The sequence below is a fragment of the Tupaia chinensis genome, unplaced genomic scaffold, assembly GCF_000334495.1.
Source record: "Tupaia chinensis unplaced genomic scaffold, TupChi_1.0 Scaffold142854_1, whole genome shotgun sequence".
NCBI classification, from domain to species: Eukaryota; Metazoa; Chordata; class Mammalia; order Scandentia; family Tupaiidae; genus Tupaia; species Tupaia belangeri.
The window spans coordinates 530,834-540,951 of record NW_006202699.1 but is presented as its reverse complement, the minus strand read 5'-3'; the positions used below and the strand labels follow the sequence as shown (position 1 = coordinate 540,951).

The 10,118-nt window shown below is 53.2% G+C and overlaps 1 protein-coding gene across 6 annotated transcripts in view; it reads right to left on the bottom strand.

Moving 5' to 3' along the window:
* Positions 1–8,614, bottom strand: part of MAT1A (methionine adenosyltransferase 1A) — a 20,653-nt gene extending 12,039 nt beyond the window's left edge. The window contains exons 1-4 of one of the 6 annotated variants that reach the window (XM_006163746.3): positions 7,404–7,501; positions 6,939–7,049; positions 2,649–2,726; positions 1,406–1,528 (exon numbers count right to left, since the gene is read on the bottom strand). In XM_006163746.3, coding sequence (XP_006163808.1) covers positions 1,406–1,508 — 103 coding nt within the window. In that variant the 5' untranslated portion in view covers positions 1,509–1,528; positions 2,649–2,726; positions 6,939–7,049; positions 7,404–7,501. Of the gene's footprint in view, positions 1–1,405; positions 1,529–2,648; positions 2,727–6,938; positions 7,050–7,403 lie in introns of all 6 variants that reach the window. The other 5 variants (XM_006163747.3, XM_027766387.1, XM_027766386.1 and 2 more) reach the window with 5 other exon arrangements.
* Between the last annotated feature and the right edge of the window lie 1,504 nt (positions 8,615–10,118).

Here is a 10,118-nt window from a genome sequence, read left to right as displayed (position 1 = left end):
GGGCGCGTGCGCTCGCCAGACAGACAGAGAGAGACATAGAGACAGAAAGCGAGAAATCACCCCCCAGGGGGGATGGTCAAGCCGCAATCCCTTCTCCTCCATTCTCCTCTTGGGATCTTGGGCACGCACACATATGTGCCCGGCGTGAGTTTTAAGCCACCGGGTCCGGGACACAAACCGCGGTCGACTACGTGGGAATCCAGCGACATAGCCATTACGCTAACTGCTGGTTCCCTTCTCAGGGGCTCTTGACACTCCCCAAGAGCACGTTCACGCACCCGAGAGGCGCTGACTGCAGGGAGCTTGGGCAGCGTTATGCCGTGCCCGCGCTGAGCTCACTTGTGCCTGTGCTGCCGTGCCAAGCGTCCTCACTGACTGCCTGACCCACAGAGATACCACCTTTCGCCCTAACTTTCAGTATGTGGCATGACAGATGTGAGCACCTTCCCACAGGTATGGCTGCTTGAATCTGGATTAAGTGTCAGCTGAGGACGGCCGAGCCAGAGTGGGCATCTTTGTACTGCATAAGGTCACTACTTCTCTCACAGTGACTTCAGGGAATCAGGAGAGAGCCCACAGAGGCCCGAAAGGAAATTTTTCTTTTAAAACTGGAACTGCCTTAATATAATGCCAGGAATCAACACAGAGCCCTTTCCAGGAAGCCAGTGGGTGAGGGTCCCTGAAGCTCCTGTGGAGCACCACACTCACACCTGAGCCTGGCCTCACACCGGGCGTCCCCCGAGGCCTTCAGAGCCCTGCTGCTGCCTGGCCTCCCAGTCCTGATGCTGGAACTGGCTTCAAGCCCCTCAGACGTTTCAGGCTCACTTATCTGATGATCGGTGCCTCTCCCCAGCTCCCGGCCATGGCTGTGCCTCTTGGCGGGGTTCCAGTCCCACACTCTGGGTGCTGGTGCTAGCCCGGGCACCTGGTCCTTCATGTGCCGTCAACACTGGGTCTGGACAGAGCCCTCCCTTCCCACTCTATGGGGGAGGCCGTGTCGCTCAGTGGGCAGCGCGGGAGCCCCAGGCCTGGTGGCCGCACACTGGCCGTGCTGCCCTGGGCAACTGTCCACCTCTCTAAGCCTCAGTTCCCTCCCTGCTTAGGAAGCATCCCCTGGATTTCCCGTGTGATTCGGCCACACAGGCAAGGAGACTGGCCCCAGGGCCTAGCGGAGGACGCGCCCCGACAGAAGGCTGCTCTCTCCATGCCTTTCTCCCCTACAGCCTGTGCAGCACCAAGGAGCCAGGGCCTCATAGGCCGAGTTGACAGCGGGTATGCCGGTGCCACGGGGCAGGGACCTGGCGCCCACCCTCCGCTCCAGCCTTGGCCCTGGGCCCACGTCGGCTCCAGGGCCGCTTTTCTTCCAGTCGTGGCCTCGGCCCTCAGGGGTGGGACAGGCCCTCACCCTTGGCGGAGTCGTCGTAGCCGATGTGCTTGATGGTGTCCCTCACCACCCGCTGGTAGTCGACCGTGGCCGCGGAGGTGATCTCCCCACACAGCAGCACCATGCCCGTCTTACACACCGTCTCTGCAGGAGGACCAGGGTTAGCAGGGGCGCGTGGCGCCTGGACCTCTCACCGCGCAGGGAAAGCTGGGCAGGGGCCTCACGAAGACTGGGTCCAGGAAGGATGCCATGGCAGCCCACAGCGGCCCAGCACAGGCTCCGGCCTCCGCGAGCCGCCTGGAGAGCAGAGCACCCACACCAAGTCCTTCCCGACTGTGGTCGGGGACCACTTATCCAGCCTAGCCTCTGCCTCCCAGCCTTCAATGACGAGGCGCCAGGACTGCCGTGTGGGCCGCGTGTGACTGCGTGTGCTGTCCTGAGGCCCCCACACGCAGGGAGGCTGTCAGGCCCAGTGACACAGACCAGGCAGGGCCCCCCTGGGGAGGGCCGGGGGCAGGGTGGGGGGCCGCCAGAGGAGGCTGGTGCCGCGCAGCGGAGAGGGCGAGGCTCTGGCCACAGGAGAGCGGGCTCGGAGCTCCGGCAGGGCAGCCTGCCCCACACCGTGGCCGGGGCACCACGACCCTCAGCTCAGCCCTCGCTGCGGGGCCCCCAGGCTCCGGAGTCTCCGACTCCACTGCTACCCCAGGGCTCTGGCCCAAGCAGACGTCCCCGTCCAAGGGCTTGTCCACAGTGAAAGGCAGACCTGGAGCCGCACGCGTGTCCGGAGCGCAGCAAGTGAGGAGTGAGCGCTCCACCCAGTGGACACCCCTCGGGAAGATGCTGCCCTCGGAGGAGAGGCAGGCCCTACTCTAGAACCCGAATCAGAACTCAGAGGAGGGAGAAGCCACGGGGAAGAGCAGACATCTCCACAGCCTTGAAGGCTCCCGCGATGGGGACAGCTAGCACGCCCCGCGGGGCCTGGGCTGGTCCACGTGGAAGCATCCCTGCGTGCCCGGAAGGCCTCATTCCCAGGGAGAGCAAGTGTAGGGAGGCGCGTCCTACCCAGCCCTCTGCTATCACCCTTGCTGAGATCGCTCATGCCAATTTTTTGCCAAAAATAATTACCAGCCTGCCTCATGGTTAGAAATGTTTTTCTTGTTACCGCAAAGGGAAGGTCACATGAGGAGGAGACCTCCGCAGATGGGAGCAGCGCTCCACGGCTTCGCGCCCACCCGGATCGCAGCCGCCCCGGGGGAGTCCTCACCACAGGCCACCTTGGCAGTGGGGTCTTGCCGCAGGTGCGCATCCAGCACCGCATCGCTGATCTGGTCGCAGATCTTATCTGGCAAGAACAGACGTGTGTCAGTCACAGACCTTGGGGACAGCACCACAGACAGTGTGTAGTCCCTCACAGGGCACACTGCTGTGGGGGAGAGGCAGTTCAAATACAGGAAGTAGGGATGTTTTAAACATTCATCTCTTCCCGTCCCTGCCTCATTGTGGATAATGTGTATCATACATAGTTGTAGAGTCTCTCCCAAAGATACAGCTCAAAAGCAGCTCTTCTTTTTTTAAGTTTATTTATTTCTTCCGAGAGAGAGAGAGAGAGATGCATAGAGACGGAGAGACAGAAACAGGCACCCCAGCAGGGTCCCATGCTGCCTGGGTGTGGGATGTGCACCGCCGGCAGGTCCTGGGCCATGAACTGAGCAAACCACTATGCCACCCAGCCCATCAGAACAAGCTTGCCTCGGAGTCTAAGTTCACACACACACACACACACACACTCTTCAACATATTCCCTGTAACTCTGACACCTAGAGAAGTCCCAGAAGTAGAAGTTAAAACAGTTAACATATTTAACATAATCTCCATCAAATTACATTCTTCACAGATCTAGAGAAAACAATCATAGAAATTTTCCGGAATCATAAATGAATAATTAATCATAAATTACCCCTTACTGACAAAGCAATCATGTGTAAGAAGAGTGTAGTAGGAGGCATCTCACCCCCAGCCCCAAAATATACAATAAAACTGTGATAAACAAAACAGCATGGTATTGGCACAAAAGCAGACATGTGGACCAATGGGGTAGAATAGAGACTCCAGAAATAGACCTCAAAACACACAGCCAACTGATTTAATTATTTATTAGAGATATTTTTGTTATAGGGTCCATGTGCTCACTGAAGAGAGAGAGAGAGAGGCAGAGAGACAGAAAGTGAGAAATCACCCCCCAGGGGGGATGGCCACGCCGCAATCCCTTCTCCTCCATTCTCCTCTCAGGATTTTGGGCACACATATACACATGCCCAGCATGAGTTTCAAGACACTGGGTCCAGGACATGAACTACAGTTGTTAGAATGAATGGGGTAATAAAATCTCTCTCTCTAAACCTACAGAAATTTATTATGCATTTGAGAGTCGATTTTTTTTAATCAAGAAATTGTGGGGTACGCATGAGATACACTATTATCTTCTTTTTTAAAAATATTTTTTATTAATTTTTTTTTATTTCATTTTCTTCCATACATTCAATCAGAAAGAGACTTTTTGAAGAAGACCGCCCTGGTGCCTGCAGAAGTTTCCCGCAGTTTTGCAGAGCATCCCCTCGGGGCTCTCAGGGCCACGCCCATGATCACAGCTCCTCAGGCCAGAAGACCGAGCAACCGGGTTTGGCCCCGCGGGTAAGGGAGGGATGGCAAGGGCTGGACGTGAGCTGGACTTGATCTAATCCTCCTTCTGCCCAGCAGAGGCCACGCCCTCTAGCATAGAGACCACTCAGGGGCCCCGTGAAAAGTCCAGGCGTGCTCCAGCTGGAGAACACAGGTTGTGTGTAAAACTAGTGTCTGCATCTTCTCTAGTGTAGGGTCCTAGTATAGAATCTTGCCTGAGAGGGTATTCCATAGTGTTTGTTGAAAAAAGACTAAGCAATGAAATAAAGAATGATAGAGAAGAAAACGAAAGAAAACCCAGGCTTATTTGGAGATTATGAAATGTGTCGATGTCCACAAATTCAGAAATGAAAGTGACAGCTACTCACACATATCACAACTCACGTGGCTTTCAAACACCACGGTCTCCTAATATCAATCGTTGGGAAATCATGACACCTATTTTAAATAGAAAAATATGCCATGACTTTTCCCAATGACCTACGAGACCGGTACATTTTTAAGAAAGAATCAAGGCCCAGTTGAGGTGAGTTAAGGCAGATGAATGTCACATGACTGATGGAGAGGCTGAGTCCTGGAAAACATGCAGGGTGCATGTGTGTGTGCCCAAAATCCCAAAGGAGAGTGGAGGAGACGGAACTGTGATGTGGTCACTGCCTCCACTTCCTCCCTCTCCTCTTCCCCCATGAGTACATTGTTTCTTCTAGCAAATTATTTTTAAAAAAGGAAAGAAAGAATTGGGATGCAGAATCAAGCAGTCATGCTGGAAAAAGAAATGCTATACATTGCAAAGATAGATGTGATTAAATGTAATATATAAAAAAAAAAAGAATCAAGTAGTTTGATTCAAAAGTAGATGTTAAATTGTGTAATTAAAGACATTTGTTAATCTGTTCTTAAAGGTGAACTCTCGTTTTCCTTCAGAAACTAGTTCTTTTGTCTCTTCCTGCCAGTGCAAGCCCTGATCATAAATCTAGACTTGTGTGACCAGAGCGTCTGCACTGCTCCCCCGCTCAAGGTTTCCCTCCACTGAAATACCTAAAGACCTGGCAGCCCTCGGTTACCCTTCAGGACTGGTGGGCACTAGTCACAGCCCAGCCGGACATCTCAACACCTTGTGCCCGCTCTGCGCGGGGACACACGACAGCTCCCGGGGTGAAAGCAGAGTCAGGCAAGACTACCGAGTAGCCCCTCAGACAAGTCATTGTCCTGGTTTTGAACTTTTTAGGCTTTTAAAATTTCTACCAAGGGCAGGCGGGGTGGCGGTTAAGGCAGCTTGATACCTCAAGGATGACCACGTGGTTTCAGTCCTGGGCCCGCTGGCCTGAAAAACACACCAGACACAGGGGCACGTGTGTCCAGGGTCTCAGGAGAATGGTAGGCAAAGGATGTGGCACGCCATCTCCCCTGGAGGGTGATTTCTCACTTTTTGTGCCCTCTCTCTATCTCTCTGGTGAGTACACGCACCCTATAACAAAAAAAAAAAAAAAAAAAAAAAAAAAAAACAGAAACTATTGATATCACTCAGGCTTAAGATAGCCAATGATTGGCTTAGTTGGTTTTCATGGGTGCTGAAGGAGAGTCACTTTTACCCAGCTGGTGGAGAGGGACTCGCAGTGCAAGGAGCTCAGCGTCACCGTCGGAGAGGAAGCTGACGGCCGTGGAGATGGACTCACAGGGGGGGGGCCCCCCCGCCCAGCCCCCTGCCACTACACGGGCTAGATGAGCCAGGCATGGCTGACCTTGTCACTAAGCACGTGGCTGTTGGGTGCCACGGGCACAACGGGACGACTGGCCGTTGTGCCAGAGAGCCCGCGGCCTCCAGGGGCAGCAGCTCTCTCTACCCGTGCAGCCCTCGCAAGCCGAGGCTGACCAGAACACCAGACATCAGCAACGGGTGTAAGACCACAAGCCAGTGGGCTGGGGACTCTGCGAAGTGGGGAATGAAGGGGGCCATTGTTCTGAGCTGAACTGTCCCATCCAAACCTCGATTTAGTTCAAGCCTCTCTCTCTCCCTCTCGCTCTCTCTTTTATTATAATTTGCCAGAAGGCATGCGTGCTCACCAGAGAGAGACAGAGAGGGGAGCTGAGAAAACACCATGGGGGTGCCATGTCACAATCTTCTGTTTTTGTTTGCAGGGTTTGGGGCACTCACATGCATGGGGTTTTTTTTGTTTGTTTGTTTTTGTTTTGTTTTGTTTTGTTTCTTTTTGCCAAGGTTGTCAACAGCTACGCTGCCAACACATGGGCTACACCATGCTTCGTGGCAGGGCTTCGTGGCAGGGCTTCGTGGCAGGCAGCCTGTGTATTGCAGGGTGTTTAGAGCCTGGTTTCTACCCAACAGGTGCCAGGAGCACCTCCTTCTGCCCTCCATAGCTGTGACAACCGAAAAGGTCTCACATCCTAGGGGATAAGAGTGAAACTGCCTCTGGTGGTGGACAGCTGGCTGAAGCACATGGCCACGCAGCAAGGGCGATGTTCACAGCTCAGCTGCAAGGTGGGAGACCTCTGAGAAAGGCCAGGACGAGGGAGAAAGCTAGATTGGGTGATAAATTACCAAACATTTCAAATACCCACTCAAATGAATTTTGAGTTTAAAATTACTTAAAAGGACTTAACAAAAAATCAACCCCAGCAGTTCTCGGAGTGGCCCTCATGTCAGAAGGCCAGCATCTCCTGGGAGCTTGCTGACATGTGAGTTCCTGTGCCCCTCCTAACCCGCCACGCCAGGGCTCTGTCCAGCTGTGTCCAGCTGTGCCAGAAGCTCCGGGCCACATCTATGTGCCGTACACTTGAGAGCCACGTCTGCAAACAGCCTCTGAACGTCTGCCATAGTCCTTGCTGTCCCCCATAAGCTCCCTCATTTCCCACCTACCTGCCAGGGACCGAGGCAATGCCTACATTTTCCTCTTCTTCAGGAACTCGCCTGTGCTTCTCTGCGGTAACAGCCCCGAGAGTCCTGGCACCTAAAGGTCTGTGTCAGTGCCTGTCAGAGCAGGGCTGTTCATGTCCAAGCCACACGAGCTTCACGTGCAGAATCGCGGGGCCACGGTCTTGCCTCAGAAACATTCTCTCTTGGCTTAAATTGCTCATTGATGATAAAGATGTACTCAAAAGCCAAAAGAAAAGTAAGGATCTAGTGTACATACCACATGTGCAGCCCCCACCGCTGCCTCAGCTGCTGGTGGTGAACACGGCATGGATCTCGGCTTCCACAACCCCTGCCTCACAGAGCTGCTTCAGACCCCCCAGCCCTTACACCAACTGGCACATTATTTCAGGAGCCCTTGGCGTCCCCTGGGATGGCAGCTGGCCCGTCAGCTCAGGACAAGCCACTCACCTGGGTGTCCCTCCCCGACAGACTCTGATGTGAACATGAAGGCTCCTTCTTCACTTAGGGAATGGTCGCACAAGCCGTCCACCGGCCCATTCATCTTCCCGCCTGCTGTCACTCAGCTTCTTCAAGGCAGTGAGCTCAAAGCCAAGCCTTGCCAGAGTTTCTTCCTCCAACCCCAGTAGGCTAGTCTTTGGCAAAGCCGCAGGGATCGGTTCTGCCCAGCTGCTGTGAGCGTGTGAGAGTAAGGAGGATGGCCAGCAGAGAGGGTGGGCAGGACACAGATGCGTCACTCTGTCCACTGGCCAGGCTTGCCCCTGCGTGACTCCTATATATGGAGAAGAGAAAGTGCCCGAACAACCATGTGAGGGAACTGGAGGAGTCCATTCCTAGGGGAGGGGGTCTTGCTTTGAGGAGTTTCAGTCCTCGGCTCTCACTCTGCAAACCCTAAGTACCCGGCCAATGTGAGTACAGACGCCGGCATGGGCACTGCAGAGCGGCCCTCAGCTAACCTGTGCATTGCTGCAGAGTTAATACCCACTTCAGGCAGTGGGGGTCTGCGGTTGCTCAGAGATACAGACAAGCAACAGGAAACCCACCAGAGGAACGGTTTAGCTAGGTTCGCAGCAGTGTGGCCTCGGTGTTGAGTGCTCCGGCCTCCCCCACACCGTGTCTGCATGGGCCCTTCCTCTCTACCTCTTGGGCAGAGCAGGAACACGCACCTGTGCCCTGAGCCAGCTGTGACGTTACACAGTGACTCTGTCTAGAAGAACAGCTTCTGAGTCCACATTTCCTTGCTGACAGAAGTCACCTGTGCTGTCAATGTCTCTAAGAAACTGGAAAGCAGCATGACAAAAGGTTAAAGCATCCGACAGGTTACAGAGAACAACGTTTTCTAGAAAGGGCTTTAGAGACAGGTTCATTCCAGGGAAACCATCAGAGCCCAGTTTCCCAGAGCTTGCAGAGGATAAATTACACATCTGTATTTCATTTCATTTCTATGCTGTGAATAAAACCCTGCTCGCATAACTGCCATGTGAACCCGTCTGTGCACTGAACGGCAGTCCCTCTCACTCCACGCTCTCCTCTCCCACCCAGGTGTGTCTCGGCCCTGAAAACAACAGGGACTGGAGATCCCAGAGAATGAGAATGGGTGGAGAAACCAGATCCTGCCAGAACACAGTGCAAAGTAATCAGCCAAAACGGAGGTCGGACTGTGGAAACAAAGTGGGGCAGCAGTGACCCAGCTAACGGTGGTGACCAAAGCCTCTGTGCTTGTCGCTCAAGCCTTAAAAAATTTTCTGGCACAAGTTCTGGTGCCTAAAACCTTGAGTTTTGCTAATTTGTCAGTAGCAGCAGCTCAGTCCCTCCAGGGAATTGAAACTACAGTGACGAGATCTCTGAGAATAAAGTCAGGGATCTTACAGAAATGTATTTGATCAGAGGCATCTAACAAAGGGTGATCTGAAGCTCTTATGCACAGGAGTTGCTGAGAGGTCAGAGAGGAAGGGCCGTGGGCCACAGAGGACAAAGGAGGGTTCAAACAGACTAGATAACACGGCTTATCACTGTCCGCACACAGGGCTCTCCTCTTTGCCCCTAAAGTATTTCAACATCGCTGTCCCTTTGTAAATGCGTCCTGGGTACATTTGTACCTGAGACAGTAGGAGCTAATGTTTAATTTGACTGCAGACCTAGGCGGCCCCTGTATTTGGAACTGTGTGATAGCCATTAGGTTCTACGTTTGCTTTAGGGGCAAGATGAAGCTTAAGTACCAGTGCTCATCAAGGTTTCAGGAGAAGACAAAAAGCAAAGCACAGCTGCCCTCTGGGTAACGGCAGCTGGGGTGAGGGCCCAGGTGGGTCCTGTGCAGGAGTGGGGCGCCCAGAGGAGGAGGAGGCTGTACTCTGTACGCAGGAGGCTGTACTCTGCCTGGGCCCCCACTCAGAGCCAAGGAAGGATGGGAGACCCTGGTTCAGTACATGTCTCACATTGACTTTTCACACAACATTGCTGCTAAGCACGAGGGTGCCTCCTCTTCTCACAGCAAATAGGCCAAGAAGCAGCGCTTGATGTTGGCAGTGCAGACCTCAGGGCGAGAGCCCCGGTTCTGTCTCTAACCTACTATGCATCCTGGGGCAGTCCTGACCTCTCCTGTCCTGTTTCCTCATCTGCAAAGCAGATTAAATAATTACCTACTCATATATTTTGGGAGAATAACACAAGGTCATTTAGGTGCAATGAGTGTTGAGCGTGGTACTAGCACACAATAAAACTGATAAATAGCAGCTAATAACATTATCAACCAGTCTATGTACATATCATGCTTTTCTTTTAAACAATACTAGCTCATACTAGGGTCGACTTGGTGGCCCTTCCTGCCAGGGGGAGCTGGGAGTTCAGTCCCTTGGTCGACCTGCACACACTGGCACGTCTGCCTGTGCTCCTGGGTAGCTGAGAAGGCCAGCGCGGGGTGGGGGCTTGGCAGGGGTGGCAGAGACCTTGTTGAGCAGCTTCTCTTTCTCTCTCTGTCTCACTCACTATTAAAAATAAACAAACTTTAAAAACTAGACCATGATACCTTGTATACATGCACGCACTCGTGTGTGTATAATTTTGCTTCTTGTTTTATGTCACAATATACCATGATCCTCTTCATGTCACTGCACACAGATAGACTTCATAGTTGAGCACCTAAACAGCTGTCACAATAAGGAGGTA